This window comes from Podarcis tiliguerta, assembly GCF_965153285.1.
Source record: "Podarcis tiliguerta genome assembly, chromosome: 12".
Classification (NCBI taxonomy): Eukaryota; Metazoa; Chordata; class Lepidosauria; order Squamata; family Lacertidae; genus Podarcis; species Podarcis tiliguerta.
Genome location: NC_139545.1, coordinates 19,736,497 through 19,750,237, shown reverse-complemented (window position 1 = coordinate 19,750,237; position 13,741 = coordinate 19,736,497). Strand labels below are relative to the sequence as shown.

The following is a 13,741-nucleotide window of genomic DNA, read 5'->3' as shown; positions in this document are numbered from 1 at the left end:
AGTTACACTCCAGTCAAAATAACAATCCCTTAAACAACAACTGCAATTTTAACGACTTTCATTCGTATTGACACATTAAATGATTTATAAGTCTACAGGCAAAGCATTCAAACCATATCCTTGTTCTTTCTGTGTGTGGCTAGAAATTAGATTGTTTTAACAAAAGAAAAAATCTCTATGGAAAACGGCGCTTTAAAATTGCCTGCTCTCTGGCGCCATCTGGTGTTGCATGTTTATAGCGCATTCAGATCTCTGTTACTTTAGTAATGTAGCTGATTCCCCTGTCCTGCTACATCTCTGGATCAACCAGCAACCATTTTCCTTAAAGGGGGGTCAGACATTTCTGTATTGTGGCCTACGCTGGCCTTGTGCGGGCTACAGAATATGCTTGTGAAAGACACTGTGTGTTTTTTATACGAACACTGAGAAGGTGAGACCAAATCAGTGTTTAACTATCATGGCAATAAATGAGAAGTTGCTCTGGTGGGTCAAATTTTTAAAGCAGAATAATTTTTATTTATATCAGCCACTATCAACAAAATAAAACGTACTGAAGATAGAGGTAAAAACTTAACTCCTAGGACAGGGGTCAGCAAACTTTTTCAGCATGGGGCCAGTCCACTATCCCTCAAACCTCAGGCCGGACTATATTTTGAAGAAAAATATGATTGAATTCCTATGCCCCACAGATAATCCAGAGATGCATTTTAAATAAAAGGACACATTCTACTCATGTAAAAACACACTGATTCCCGGACCGTCCGCGAGCCAGATTTAGAAGGCGATTGGGCCAGATCCGGCCCCCGGGCCTTAGTTTGCCTACCCATGCTCTAGGGAATACATTTTGTGGGTTTACATCAATAAACAAATAATATAAGGTAAAGGTACCCCTGCCTGTACGGGCCAGCCGTGTCCGACTCTAGGGTTGTGCACCCATCTCACTTAAGAGGCTGGGGGCCAGCGCTGTCCAGAGACACTTCCGGGTCACGTGGCCAGCGTGACAAGCTGCATCTGGCGAGCCAGCGCAGCGCACGGAAACGCCGTTTACCTTCCCGCTAGTAAGCGATCCCTATTTATCTACTTGCCCCTGGGGGTGCTTTCGAACTGCTAGGTTGGCAGGCGCTGGGACCGAGCAAAGGGAGCGCACCCCGCCGTGGGGATTCGAACCGCCGACCTGACGATCGGCAAGTCCTAGGCGCTGAGGTTTTACCCACAGCGTCACCCGCGTCCCTAATCAAATAATATATCTTATTCTAATTGCCCCTGCTAAAAATCTTGCAGTTTTTGCTGTCACCTGATCATCTTGATCTGCTAGAAGGAAGGACACAGTAGCAATGTTGAGTGACCTGGCATGGACAATAGTAGAGGGGTAATAACCTCACTCCTCAAATCTTTAGAAAGAGGGCAGGCCAGAGGCACATGAGCCACTGACTCAATACTGTCATCTCCACATGGAAAGAACCATTTCCCCAGCGGAATTTTTTTGAAAGCAACAGCCGAAGTCATTACATTCCATCTTGCGAGAGTGAAAACGTGTCTGCATTTTGGAATGCTCAAATTTTGCAAAGAGGGTGTGCCAAAGTGTCAAAAGGACTAGGTGGAAAATAATCATACAATGGACAAAATTTTCTTATCGTGGCTGGATAACCTGCATTCAGTTAACATAGGCTGGATCCAACCCGTATTACTTAATTACTTAATCCTGAATTTTGCTGCCTCACCTCCAGGGCCAGTGCAGCCATTAGGCAGGGGGGGATGTTGCCACCTCAGGTGACAGAAGTCTCCGGAATGGCACACCACCACTGGAGCCAATTTTGGGTGAGATCTTGCCCTCTCTCCTGAAATTCTTTGCCAGTGGTGGAGGGGGAGTGGCAAGCAGTGAAATGGGATGTGCCGACCCTGCTCACCTCTGCAGACAGGTAAACTACCTTCTTAGAATTGTAGAGTTGGAAGGGACCACGAGGGGTCATCTTCTCCAACCCCCCCCCTCCCGCAATGCAGAAATCTTTTGCCCAAAGTGGGGCTCGAACCCTCAGCCCTGAGGTTAAGAGACTCATGCTTTGCTGACTGAGCTATCCCAACAGGAGAGGAGAGATATTGGAGGTATGTTCTGAGTGCTGGGAGATCTCGACAGAGTTGAGCTATTCTATTCTTGGACCCAATACATCCAGAATCAAAGTTAGCCTGGAGACTGGACCATGATAGAAACTTTCTGGATATCTGACAACTTCATTGTGGCGCATAAAAATACTTTTGTGGAGTTAATGCAGTTTCTGGGAGACTTATTCCAGACGACGTCATCCAGTTTAGTTTCATGCTACATGTATTGCACATTGCCCCCAAGCATATGTTTGAGTAGACTGCTCCAGGCATCTGTGCAAGCAAGCGCTTAAGGCTTTAAGGAAACCCAAATTGTGTTACAGGCATACACATGTAACAGTATACACCCCCCCTCCACACAGACGGTCATACGCCTTTTTTACAGGGGCTTTTTCTTTGGGGGTGGGGATGCAGAAGTAGGCAAGACGTGAGTGCTTTAATCTCACTCCACAAAAACTCAAGGCTTTTTCCACTGTGGAGTTTGAAACGTGTGTTTGGAGTTACATAACACTTCTCCACTTATTGCAAACCAGGCATCATGCATGCAGTTAGTGGAGGGGAGAGGAAACAAACAAGCTTTTTACTACCCACCCAATTCTGCTCCTCATACTACCGTATTGGCACGAATATAAGCCACACCTCCCCCCCCCCCCCAATTCTGACCGTGAAAAGTTAAAGTGCAGCTTACATTCACAACCTTATGGGCAGCAAGGCAGCACGGCTCTCCCCCCCCCCCCCGGAAGTTGTACAGGTATTGTCTTTTTTTCTTTCCCCCCTTCAATTTTAAAGGTGCAGCTTATTTGTGGGGTGGCTTATATTTGAGCCAATACGGTAGTTTTCTTCTTCCCTCCACCTTTGCAGCAGCTGGTGTGACTGGCAGGGTTCCCAGATTCAGCAGATCACAATCATCTTAAGACAGGAATCTGCTGAGTTCTCCAAATTCAATGCAGCCTGTCATATATAGATACAGAGATACAGATACAGATGTATACTTTTAGGCATGTGTATTTGTGTGACTGGTCCCATCACCTCCTGGCAAATAGAAGAGGAAGAAATGGAGGCAGTGAGAGATTTTACTTTCTTGGGCTCCATGATCACTGCAGATGGTGACAGCACCCACGAAATTAAAAGACGCCTGCTTCTTGGGAGAAAAGCAATGACAAACCTAGACAGCATCTTAAAAAGCAGAGACATCACCTTGCCAACAAAGGTCTGTATAGTTAAACTATGGTTTTCCCAGTAGTGATGTATGGAAGTGAGAGCTGGACCATAAAGAAGGCTGGTCGCCAAAGAATTGATGCTTTTGAATTATGGTGCTGGAGGAGACTCTTGAGAGTCCCATGGACTGCAAGAAGATCAAACGCATCCATTCTTAAGGAAATCAGCCCTGAGTGCTCACTGGAAGGACAGATCCTGAAGCTGAGGCTCCAATACTTTGGCCACCTCATGAGAAGAGAAGACTTCCTGGAAAAGACTCTGATGTTGGGAAAGATGGAGGGCACAAGGAGAAGGGGACGACGGAGGACGAGATGGTTGGATAGTGTTCTCGAAGCTACCAGTATGGGTTTGACCAAACTGCAGGAGGCAGTGGAAGACAGGAGTGCCTGGCGTGCTCTGGTCCATAGGGTCATGAAGAGTCGGACACGACTAAACAACAACAACATTTGTGTGATGTCTAAGCCTCAGTCTGAGTCCACACACAAGTTTTTCTGCAGGAGCCAAGTGTTCCTTTTATGGGCAGACGCTTTGCTACCCGGCCTTCCAATTTCTGTACTTTGTCATCCCTATGTAGAGTAGCTGCTTCAGAAACAAGAGCACAAATTAAGTCATGTATCCTGCTCTCGAGTCCCCGGAGGAAGAATGTGGTAAAATGTGACAGATAAAATGAAAAGTGCGCTTGAAATGTCTAATGAGAAATTCTCCCGTGGACATTGACATTTGTGGCAAAAGGTTACCAATTTCTGTTCTTTAATCAGGCAACTGTCTGCAGCAGGCATGTGGTGCATAGGTGCACTGTAAATTACATGGTGGTTCTTCTGCGGCCTCGGAAACCGAGGAAAGTAATGATAGATTATTGCTGCAGCAATCCCAGTGCACCTTTTAAACCTGTGTAAATCTGAATGTAATAAAGAGAGTTGCCACAAGAGGGCAGCAGCTCGCCATTAATGTTGACGCTCAGCCTTATTCTTGTGACTATTCTAATTAGTTTCCAAGGAAGAATAATAGTTCTCACACTGGTGATAAAACCATTAGACTAGTAATAGCTCCATAAATTATACTGGGTTCAAAACATGAAACTTAATTTCACTATTTGGAGCAGAGTTCAGGAATCACTTTAGCAGAGATCCATGCAGGCAGGGTCTGTATTTCAGTAAAGTTTGGGGATTTTTCAGTAAAGTAGGGGATAGAGACTTCATCAGCATTTGCATGTATTGAAGTCACAAAATCATGAATTTTAGAAGCACCTATTTTAACTATTTCCCATTTATAACTTGTAATAAATGCATAACCCTCCAACAATTCTCAGGTGAAAATAGGGGTGTTCTATTCAGTCACCATCATCCTCTATTCTGGGTAGCTTCCAACATATAAAAACATAATAAAACATTTTTTAAAAACCTTCCCTATACAGGGCTGCCATCGGATGTCTTCTAAAGGTTGTACAGTTACTTATTTCCTTGCCTCGGGGGTCACATAACTCCAAAGCGTCCAACATTTCTCCAATGAAAACAGGGGTGTCCTAAGGAAAAGTGGGACATTCCAGGATCAAATCAGAAACCAGGACGGCTTCTGTAGAGCCAGGACTTTCCCTGGAAAATAAATAGCGGGTCTGAGATTTTCTCATGCTTCAGATGCTGATTGTAGACATTCTGTTACCCAGTCATTTTGTATAGGTTAGAGAGCCGGGCTTTTGAAGCACATAAAAGCCAGTCACTTAACAAAGCACTAATACAGCATGTCAAATCCAAGTTGTGTGTATTTTATTTTATTTCTTCTTCTTCTCCTTTGGCAATCACTCGTAGCCGAGTAAGATTGCCTTCCATAAACACGGTTTTAACAATGAGTCCATAAGTGACTGTGGAGGCCAATTCTGGATCCACATGTCCTTCCACAGTGGGGACATTGGTTTCCGGGTGGGAGTTGATCACGGTGTGGATTTGCCAAGCGTGCCTTCCTCTTAGCACGTTTCTCCCTTGCGTCCTGAGTTTGAGTCTTCAAAGCCCATGACACCTTTGGTAAAGGCTGTTCTCCAGTTGGAGCGTCCGTAGGCCAACATTTCCGAGTTGTCAGCGTTTATACAGTGGTACCTATTGTTACGAACTTGATTTGTTCCAGAGGTCTGTTCTTAACGTGAAACCGTTCTTGACCTGAGGTATCACTTTAGCTAATGGGGCCTCCCGCTGCCGCCGCGCAACCAGCGCATGATTTCTGTTCTCATTCTGATCATTCTGAGGTAAAGTTCTTAACCCGAGGTACTACTTCTGGGTTAGCGGAGTCTGTAACCCGAAGTGTACTACATTTTTTAAGATTTGCCTTGAGAAAGTCTTTAAACCTTTTTTGTTGACCCACTGGCATTACGCTTTCCATTTTTAAGTTTGGAATAGAGTAGTTGCTTTGGAAGACGATCATCAGGCATCCGCACAACATGACCAGTCCAGCAAAGTTGATGTTGAAGAATGTTCAACACTGGTGACCTTTGCTTCTTCCAGTACACTGGCATTAGTTCGCCTGTCTTCCCATTTTATTTAGTGCCTGCTTGCTCAGAATGAACCCAGGCACCAAGTGAGCCAGGGGGAATTCACAGCCTGGCCTATGTGAGGTTGATTCTTCATTTGGCATCTTTCCAGTCACCCCAAATTTTCTTGACAGCTCCCAATACAGGTGTGTAAGAGTAGACTCCAGATTCCAGTGCTTCCAGCAAAGCAGGGCTATCAGAGCATCAGCAACAAATTTGCTGTAACACTTTTGGCTGGGGCTGAGTGTGGAGGAAACTACTGAAGAGTCTCTGTGTTATGATTCTTCTCTAGAGACAAAGCCAGGTGGGATGATATTGAGAGAATAATGTAACTTGAAGAAATTAACCATTTTAGCAAGTTGAGAAATGCCACACACATCAGGTCCAAACAGATGTATGTTAAAGAGATGCTTAAGTTGATTATACAGCCATTATTATTTTGGGGCAGCATGGCCCCCCTTTTTTTGTAATTTACTAAAAGACAAGTCTTATTAACTCAGTAGCCAAAGCAGTGGGGAAATGCCTGCTAATCTAACTTTGAAGATGACATTCCATTTTTAACAATAGATCAAGACAGATTAGTGATTTGTACAAGGGCCAATGTCCTCCGTTTAGACCTTGCTGCTACAGTGGTCAAAGGGGAAAAATCTTTCCGGCCGCCCCCTAAAAGAAAGAAAAAAAACACTCTTAAAATAGTTTTGCTCATAAATGGATGCATATGGGAGAGCTCAAGTGAGATTCATCTTGCCTGGGGCTGTTCAGAGCGCCTCCATCTTAAGTGCTTGGAAGATTAGGGGAAACAGAATGATAGGTAGGCAGGAAATGAAATTCACCCTGCTGTGTAGGCATCTGCTTTTTAGGATATGAAATTCTTTGTCTTTTAGCAGACCTCCAAAAAACAACAACAGCCTGTCTTTGTGTCAGTTTGGCAGAAATAATTAGTTGAGATGGCAAGCGGTAGTCCCTGTATTTTGTTGTTGTTGTTTAGTTGTTTAGTCATGTCCGACTCTTTGTGACCCCATGGACCAGAGCATGCCAGGCACTCCTGTCTTCCACTGCCTCCCGCAGTTTGGTCAAACTCATGCTGGTAGCTTTGAGAGCACTGTCCAACCATCTCGTCCTCTGTCGTCCCCTTCTCCTTGGGCCCTCCATCTTTCCAACATCAGGGTCTTTTCCAGGGAGTCTTCTCTTCTCATGAGGTGGCCAAAGTATTGGAGCCTCAGCTTCACAATCTGTCCTTCCAGTGAGCACTCAGGGCTGATTTCCTTCAGAATGGATGCGTTTGATCTTCTTGCAGTCCATGGGACTCTCAAGAGTCTCCTCCAGCACCATATAAATCATTTTAACTATATTCACTCACCCATGAATGTAAAATCTAAGAACTGATAGTGCTTTGTTGAGATAAACTTGGAGGTATCATGGAACGTGGATTTGTTTTTAGTCCTTGGTCTTAGGAAGAACCCTGTTTGACTAAAGGCTATAGCAGGACATTAAAAAGAGAATGCCTCTCTGTGAGCAGCAACACATATATATATATATATATATATATATATGCAGGTTTTGGTGTCCTCGGGTGTCTTCCCGTGTAAAAGTTGGGGTGTCTAGGCGACGTTTCGACGAGGTCTCACTCGTCATCTTCAGGCTGGTGCTTTCGGCTTCTTGTTACTGGAACAGAGCAGGATCTCAGTGTTTGAGTTCCTATAAATACTGTTGAGGAGGTGTGGTGTATAGCCTCCAATGTTCTGGGCAGAGAGGAGGTTCCCAGGCTAGTGTGCCTTTTCTTCTTTTGTTCCTTAATTACTTGAGGGATATCTTGAGTGATTTCTTGAGTGATTTCCTGAATCCCACTTAGGTGGGTCATTAGGTGTGGATTAGTTGCTAAAGCCTTCGTGTCTTGAACTCTTGAACTTTGTGAAGAGTTTTTCTGAGAAGATGGCTGTACTGCACTTGGTTGTGCTCTGGCTTGGCTTCGTGTATAGGGGCGAGCTGTGGTTTTGTGGCCTGTGCCAGCCAGATCTGTGTAGGGATTGCAGGGGGGTGCAGCATCCGGAGGTGCCACCCTGGTTTGGCTACTGGATGGTGTCTGTAATTTATCTGTGGAGAGGGTCTGGGTTTGGGTCTGGTGTGGTTGATTGGTGATGGCGTTCTGTGTGCCTCTGGATCTGGTGTCAGATTTTGTGGGGAGGGCTAATTTCCAGATGTCTGGCAAGCGGGATGTGTCGTCACGCTTGTTCATGTTGTGAGGGTGTTTCTCTATCTCGATGGCTTCCATGATTATTCTCTTGTGGTGATGTTCCATGTTAAAGAGCAATTTGGAATCTGCAAAATTAATTTCGTGTCCTGTTTCTTTCATGTGTTGGAAAAGAGAGGAAGTTTTTTCTTCTTTTTTGACGGCATTCTTGTGTTCTGCGATACGTGCATTTATTCGTCTGTTTGTTTGTTCAATGTACGTGGCTGGGCAGACTTTGCAGGGTATTTCATAGACCCCTTGGTTTTCCAACTGAATTTTATCCTTGGGGTTTCTGAGGATATTGGCTATTTTTTGGTTGGTGCAAAAGGCTGTTTTGATATTGTGTTTATGGAGGATTTTGCTAATTTTATCTGTAGTGCCCTTGATATAAGGAAGGAGGGCTATGCCATTGTTTTCTTCTGTGTCTTGGTTTTTGGGGGGTGTTTCTTTTTGGATTAGCTTCGTAACCCTGTTTTGCTGGTATCCATTGGCAATTAACACATTTGAGAGATTCTGTAACTCAGTTGTCAAGTGGTCTTCGTCAGCCAGGCGTTTGGTTCTGGAGATGAGAGTCTTGGCTACGGAGTTTATTTGTGCAGGGTGGTGGTGTGATTGTGCATGTAAGTAGCGGTTGGTGTGTGTTTTTTTCCGGTAGATAGTGTGTCCTAGGGAGCCATCAGGTTTTTTGTAGATTAGGACGTCAAGGAAGGGAAGTTGGTTGTTGGTTTCTATTTCCATAGTGAATTGTATTTTGGGGTGTAGGCTGTTGAGATGTGTGAGGAAGCTATCCAGTTTTTCCTTCCCGTGTGGCCAAATTACAAAGGTGTCGTCAACATATCTGAGCCAAAGTTTCCTTATATCAAGGGCACTACAGATAAAATTAGCAAAATCCTCCATAAACACAATATCAAAACAGCCTTTTGCACCAACCAAAAAATAGCCAATATCCTCAGAAACCCCAAGGATAAAATTCAGTTGGAAAACCAAGGGGTCTATGAAATACCCTGCAAAGTCTGCCCAGCCACGTACATTGGACAAACAAACAGACGAATAAATGCACGTATCGCAGAACACAAGAATGCCGTCAAAAAAGAAGAAAAAACTTCCTCTCTTTTCCAACACATGAAAGAAACAGGACACGAAATTAATTTTGCAGATTCCAAATTGCTCTTTAACATGGAACATCACCACAAGAGAATAATCATGGAAGCCATCGAGATAGAGAAACACCCTCACAACATGAACAAGCGTGACGACACATCCCGCTTGCCAGACATCTGGAAATTAGCCCTCCCCACAAAATCTGACACCAGATCCAGAGGCACACAGAACGCCATCACCAATCAACCACACCAGACCCAAACCCAGACCCTCTCCACAGATAAATTACAGACACCATCCAGTAGCCAAACCAGGGTGGCACCTCCGGATGCTGCACCCCCCTGCAATCCCTACACAGATCTGGCTGGCACAGGCCACAAAACCACAGCTCGCCCCTATACACGAAGCCAAGCCAGAGCACAACCAAGTGCAGTACAGCCATCTTCTCAGAAAAACTCTTCACAAAGTTCAAGAGTTCAAGACACGAAGGCTTTAGCAACTAATCCACACCTAATGACCCACCTAAGTGGGATTCAGGAAATCACTCAAGAAATCACTCAAGATATCCCTCAAGTAATTAAGGAACAAAAGAAGAAAAGGCACACTAGCCTGGGAACCTCCTCTCTGCCCAGAACATTGGAGGCTATACACCACACCTCCTCAACAGTATTTATAGGAACTCAAACACTGAGATCCTGCTCTGTTCCAGTAACAAGAAGCCGAAAGCACCAGCCTGAAGATGACGAGTGAGACCTCGTCGAAACGTCGCCTAGACACCCCAACTTTTACACGGGAAGACACCCGAGGACACCAAAACCTGCATTCCTGTACCCGTGAAAATCTACGAAAGCATATATATATATATATATATATATATATATGGAGGTAATATGATAGTCACCATCGCCAACAAACTCGGTGCTTGAGTTCTAATGAGAGAAATGCTAGAGGGCCTGTCTGGAAAATCCCAGACAGAAAGCTATTTATGGCTGGGTCATTTTTGAGTTGAAGAGGCTATAACCATTGATTTGTGTGTGTGTGTTTCTTTTTTCTCTTGCAGGTTACCTTTCGGACAAGAATCTATCACTGTAACATTAACAGCCAAGGGGTGATTTGCCTGGACATCTTAAAAGACAACTGGAGTCCAGCGTTAACCATTTCTAAAGTCCTTCTTTCTATCTGCTCACTTCTCACAGACTGCAATCCTGGTAAGGCAGCCAAAACGGGGCAGTGGGTGAGAGAATCTCTGTTCTGCAGCAGGATTAGGTTCAGAGCATCTTCCTCTTTTATTCATTTTATATATATATATAGAGAGAGAGAGAGAGAGAGAGAGTTTCAATTTTTTTGCAAATTGGCTTCAGATTGAATAACTTACATTGTTCCGCACATGCTTTTCAGAATGCATGTATACATGGTTCTACCTTCAGATCAGTTACACAAATACTGCCTTGGGTTTATTCAAGTAAAATAAGAATAAGAATAAGAATTTATTATTTGTACCCCGCCCATCTGGCTGGGTTTCCCCAGCCACTCTGGGTGGCTCCCAACAGAATATTTAAAACATAATCAAACATCAAACATTAAAAACTTCCCTAAACAGGGCTGCCTTCAGATGTCTTCTAAATGTCAGATAGTTTATTTCCTTGACATCTGATGGGAACCCTAGAGGGCGGGCACCACTACCAAGAAGGCCCTCTGCCTGGTTCCCTGTAACCTCACTTCTCACAGGGAGGGAACCGCCAGAAGGCCCTTGGAGCTGGACCTCAGCTCATCATCCAGGCTGAATGATGGAGGTGGAGACACTCCTTCAGGTATACTGGACCGAGGCCGTTTAGGGCTTTAAAGGTCTGCACCAACACTTTGAATTGTGCTCGGAAATGTACTGGGAGCCAATGTAGGTCTTTCAAGACCGGTGTTATATGGTCTCGGCGGCCGCTCCCAGTCACCAGTCTAGCTGCTGCATTCTGGATTAGTTGTAGTTTCCAGGTCACCTTCAAAGGTAGCCCCACGCAGAGTGCATTGCAGTAGTCCAAGCAGGAACAGGTGTGAAGATGCAGCTGATGAATTCTGATGGAACAGTTACACATGGAAGACATTCATCTTTCACTTTGGCGTCCATCAAATCATTCTAACATCAACATTTGCCATGACTCACCCACTCTACTATATTAGGAACCACTTTCTTGACAATTAGTGTTTTTCTTCTGGGGGGACCCAGGGGTACGCATACCCCTAAACATTTTGTGAATTTTCATACTTTTGTCCATTTGCTGTATTTATTTTTCCTGATCTGAACTATAAAAGGGTGATTTTCTTGAGTCAAAATGAGAGTACCCCTTAACATTTTTTTGGGGGGGGGGAGCACTGACTATATGCATAGAAAAATCTGACCGCAGAATCTGAAATACACACATTTAGAATCTGAAATATTCCAAACAATTTTAAATTTAGAATTCTAAATTCACAGTGACAAGAGTTGCACATGTTTGATACATTACATAAAAGGGTCCATGGACTGAGAAGCAACAAAAGAATCTGGAAAAAAACCTCTTATGAATTAAGTGTGTAAGAATACGAGAAGGTTTCTTCTTTCAAGGTGCAAATCTCTTTTGTTTTGAATGAATATTACAGGTGTGCTGTATCTGTAGAAATACCAACAGCCTGTTCTTATGTATAATTACTAAGAAATAAGTTTCCAGGGTTCAGTAGACCCTACATGTGGCTGGAGAAACCATAAATACTAAAATAGTAATAATTGCAACTAAAACTTCAGTTCAGTCACTGAACAGGTGGTTTTCTGAGTCCCCATTGGATTTAAACTCTTCTCTTGTGATACAGTGGTGCCTCACAAGACGAAATTAATTCGTTCTGCGAGTTTTTTCGTCTTGTGAATTTTTTCGTCTTGCGAAGCACCACTGTGCATTTACGGTTTCCCATAGGAATGCATTGACGGTTTTAAAAAAAAGGCGCAAGATGTTTTCGTCTTGCGAAGCAACTCAAAAAATGAGTTTTTCGTCTTGCAAGGCATTCGTCTTGCGAGGTACCACTGTATTTCCTTTCTTTTTCCTGCCCCAAAGTTCAATGATGAGCTGGAACTTTCTTCCTTCCTTTGCAGCTGATCCCCTGGTTGGAAGTATTGCTACTCAATATATGACTAACAGAGCAGAGCATGACAGAATGGCCAGACAGTGGACGAAGAGATATGCTACATAAACTGGAATTTTTCTCCAACCCTTGCGTTAAATCGTCTGTGATGGAAAGAGCTGCTTATGATTTTGAAGGGGGGGGGACACGGGGGGGGAGGGAGAGGGGAGGAACTGAGAAAAGAGTAGGGTATTTCTATAACAGATTTTATTCAGTCTTTTATTTCCTAAGATTTTGTTGTTGTAACTTAAGGTATCTTGCTACAGTAGTCAGCTAGAATGGGGAATAGCATATTTTAAAGACTGTCATTAGTTCAGCAATAGTAGCTCTGAATTATAGCACCAAGAAGAATGTAAACTACTTTGGCAATGGGAGGGGCGGGGGGGGGGAGGAAACGGGTGTTTGGTTAACTTGTGATAGGTAAAAGATTAAAAACAGCTTAATTTTGTACAGGTACATATATTTGGCATTTATGTAAAAGTTCTTTCAAGAAGAATCGCTATATGCTTCTTCTCTTTTAGTTTGGTTTTATTTTGTAAAAAGATGTTGGGAATATTTTCTTTTTTTTCCCCATGGGAGGTGGGAGAATTTGGTATTTAACAGATCCCTTTTAAAAGTCAGCCATCTCATTGGTTTGAATTATGGGGGGGGTGGCTGTTTTGTTGCCTCACCTAGAACAGGGGGAGTAGTTCATGTATATTCATTTTTCTATGCCAAGTTAACCTTCGTGAAAACGAAAGGTTTTAACTAGGACTTAGGGCAACCTGTAGTGAAATACCTTAAGCTGTTTAACTGTAAGGCGTGAAATAGGAGTCACTCAGTGGATTGGTTGTATGTTGTGGGCTACCTAAGTCTGCATTTGTTACTGTGCTAATAAAAATATGTACAAAAAAAAAAGCCCTCACCTCTCCTTCTGTCTAATTGAAATAAAGGTTAGTACAGTGGTACCTTGGTTCTCAAACTTAATCCGTTCCGGAAGTCCGTTCCAAAACCAAAGCGTTCCAAAACCAAGGCATGCTTTCCCATAGAAAGTAATGCAAAACCAGGGGGCGCATTGGAAGATGGCCGACAATAACATCTCTCTGACCCACACAAGGTAATTAAGAGGCTGATATGGGAGTATGCAGCCTCCCTTGCCCCCCAAGGGAATGGGGGGCACTACCTTGCCTGCTGTGTCCATAATTCACCCCCGGATTCGAAAGAAGGGGGTGAGGGCACTAGGCACGAAGCCCTCGGGTGAGGTCGGTTCTCCCGGACGCTGTCTCTGATCGCGCACTGGTTTGCATCAGCTCAAAATATATAATTGGAAATAGAAGCAAATGCACATACTTCAAGTGAAGATCGGGAGTAAAGACTGCTAAATAATGGGATCACTGTGATGCGGAGCGACGGGCTGGACAATAAATCAAGAGAAGACTCATCATTAAAAG

The 13,741-nt window shown here is 43.8% G+C and overlaps 1 protein-coding gene across 2 annotated transcripts in view; it reads left to right on the top strand.

Annotated features, from left to right (window-relative positions):
- UBE2E1 (ubiquitin conjugating enzyme E2 E1) overlaps window positions 1–13,208 on the top strand; it is a 62,173-nt gene extending 48,965 nt beyond the window's left edge. For both annotated transcript variants that reach the window (XM_083405224.1, XM_083405225.1), the window contains exons 5-6: window positions 10,228–10,375; window positions 12,283–13,208. In XM_083405224.1, coding sequence (XP_083261350.1) covers window positions 10,228–10,375; window positions 12,283–12,380 — 246 coding nt within the window. In that variant the 3' untranslated portion in view covers window positions 12,381–13,208. The remainder of the gene's footprint in view (window positions 1–10,227; window positions 10,376–12,282) is intronic.
- Window positions 13,209–13,741: the final 533 nt, after the last annotated feature.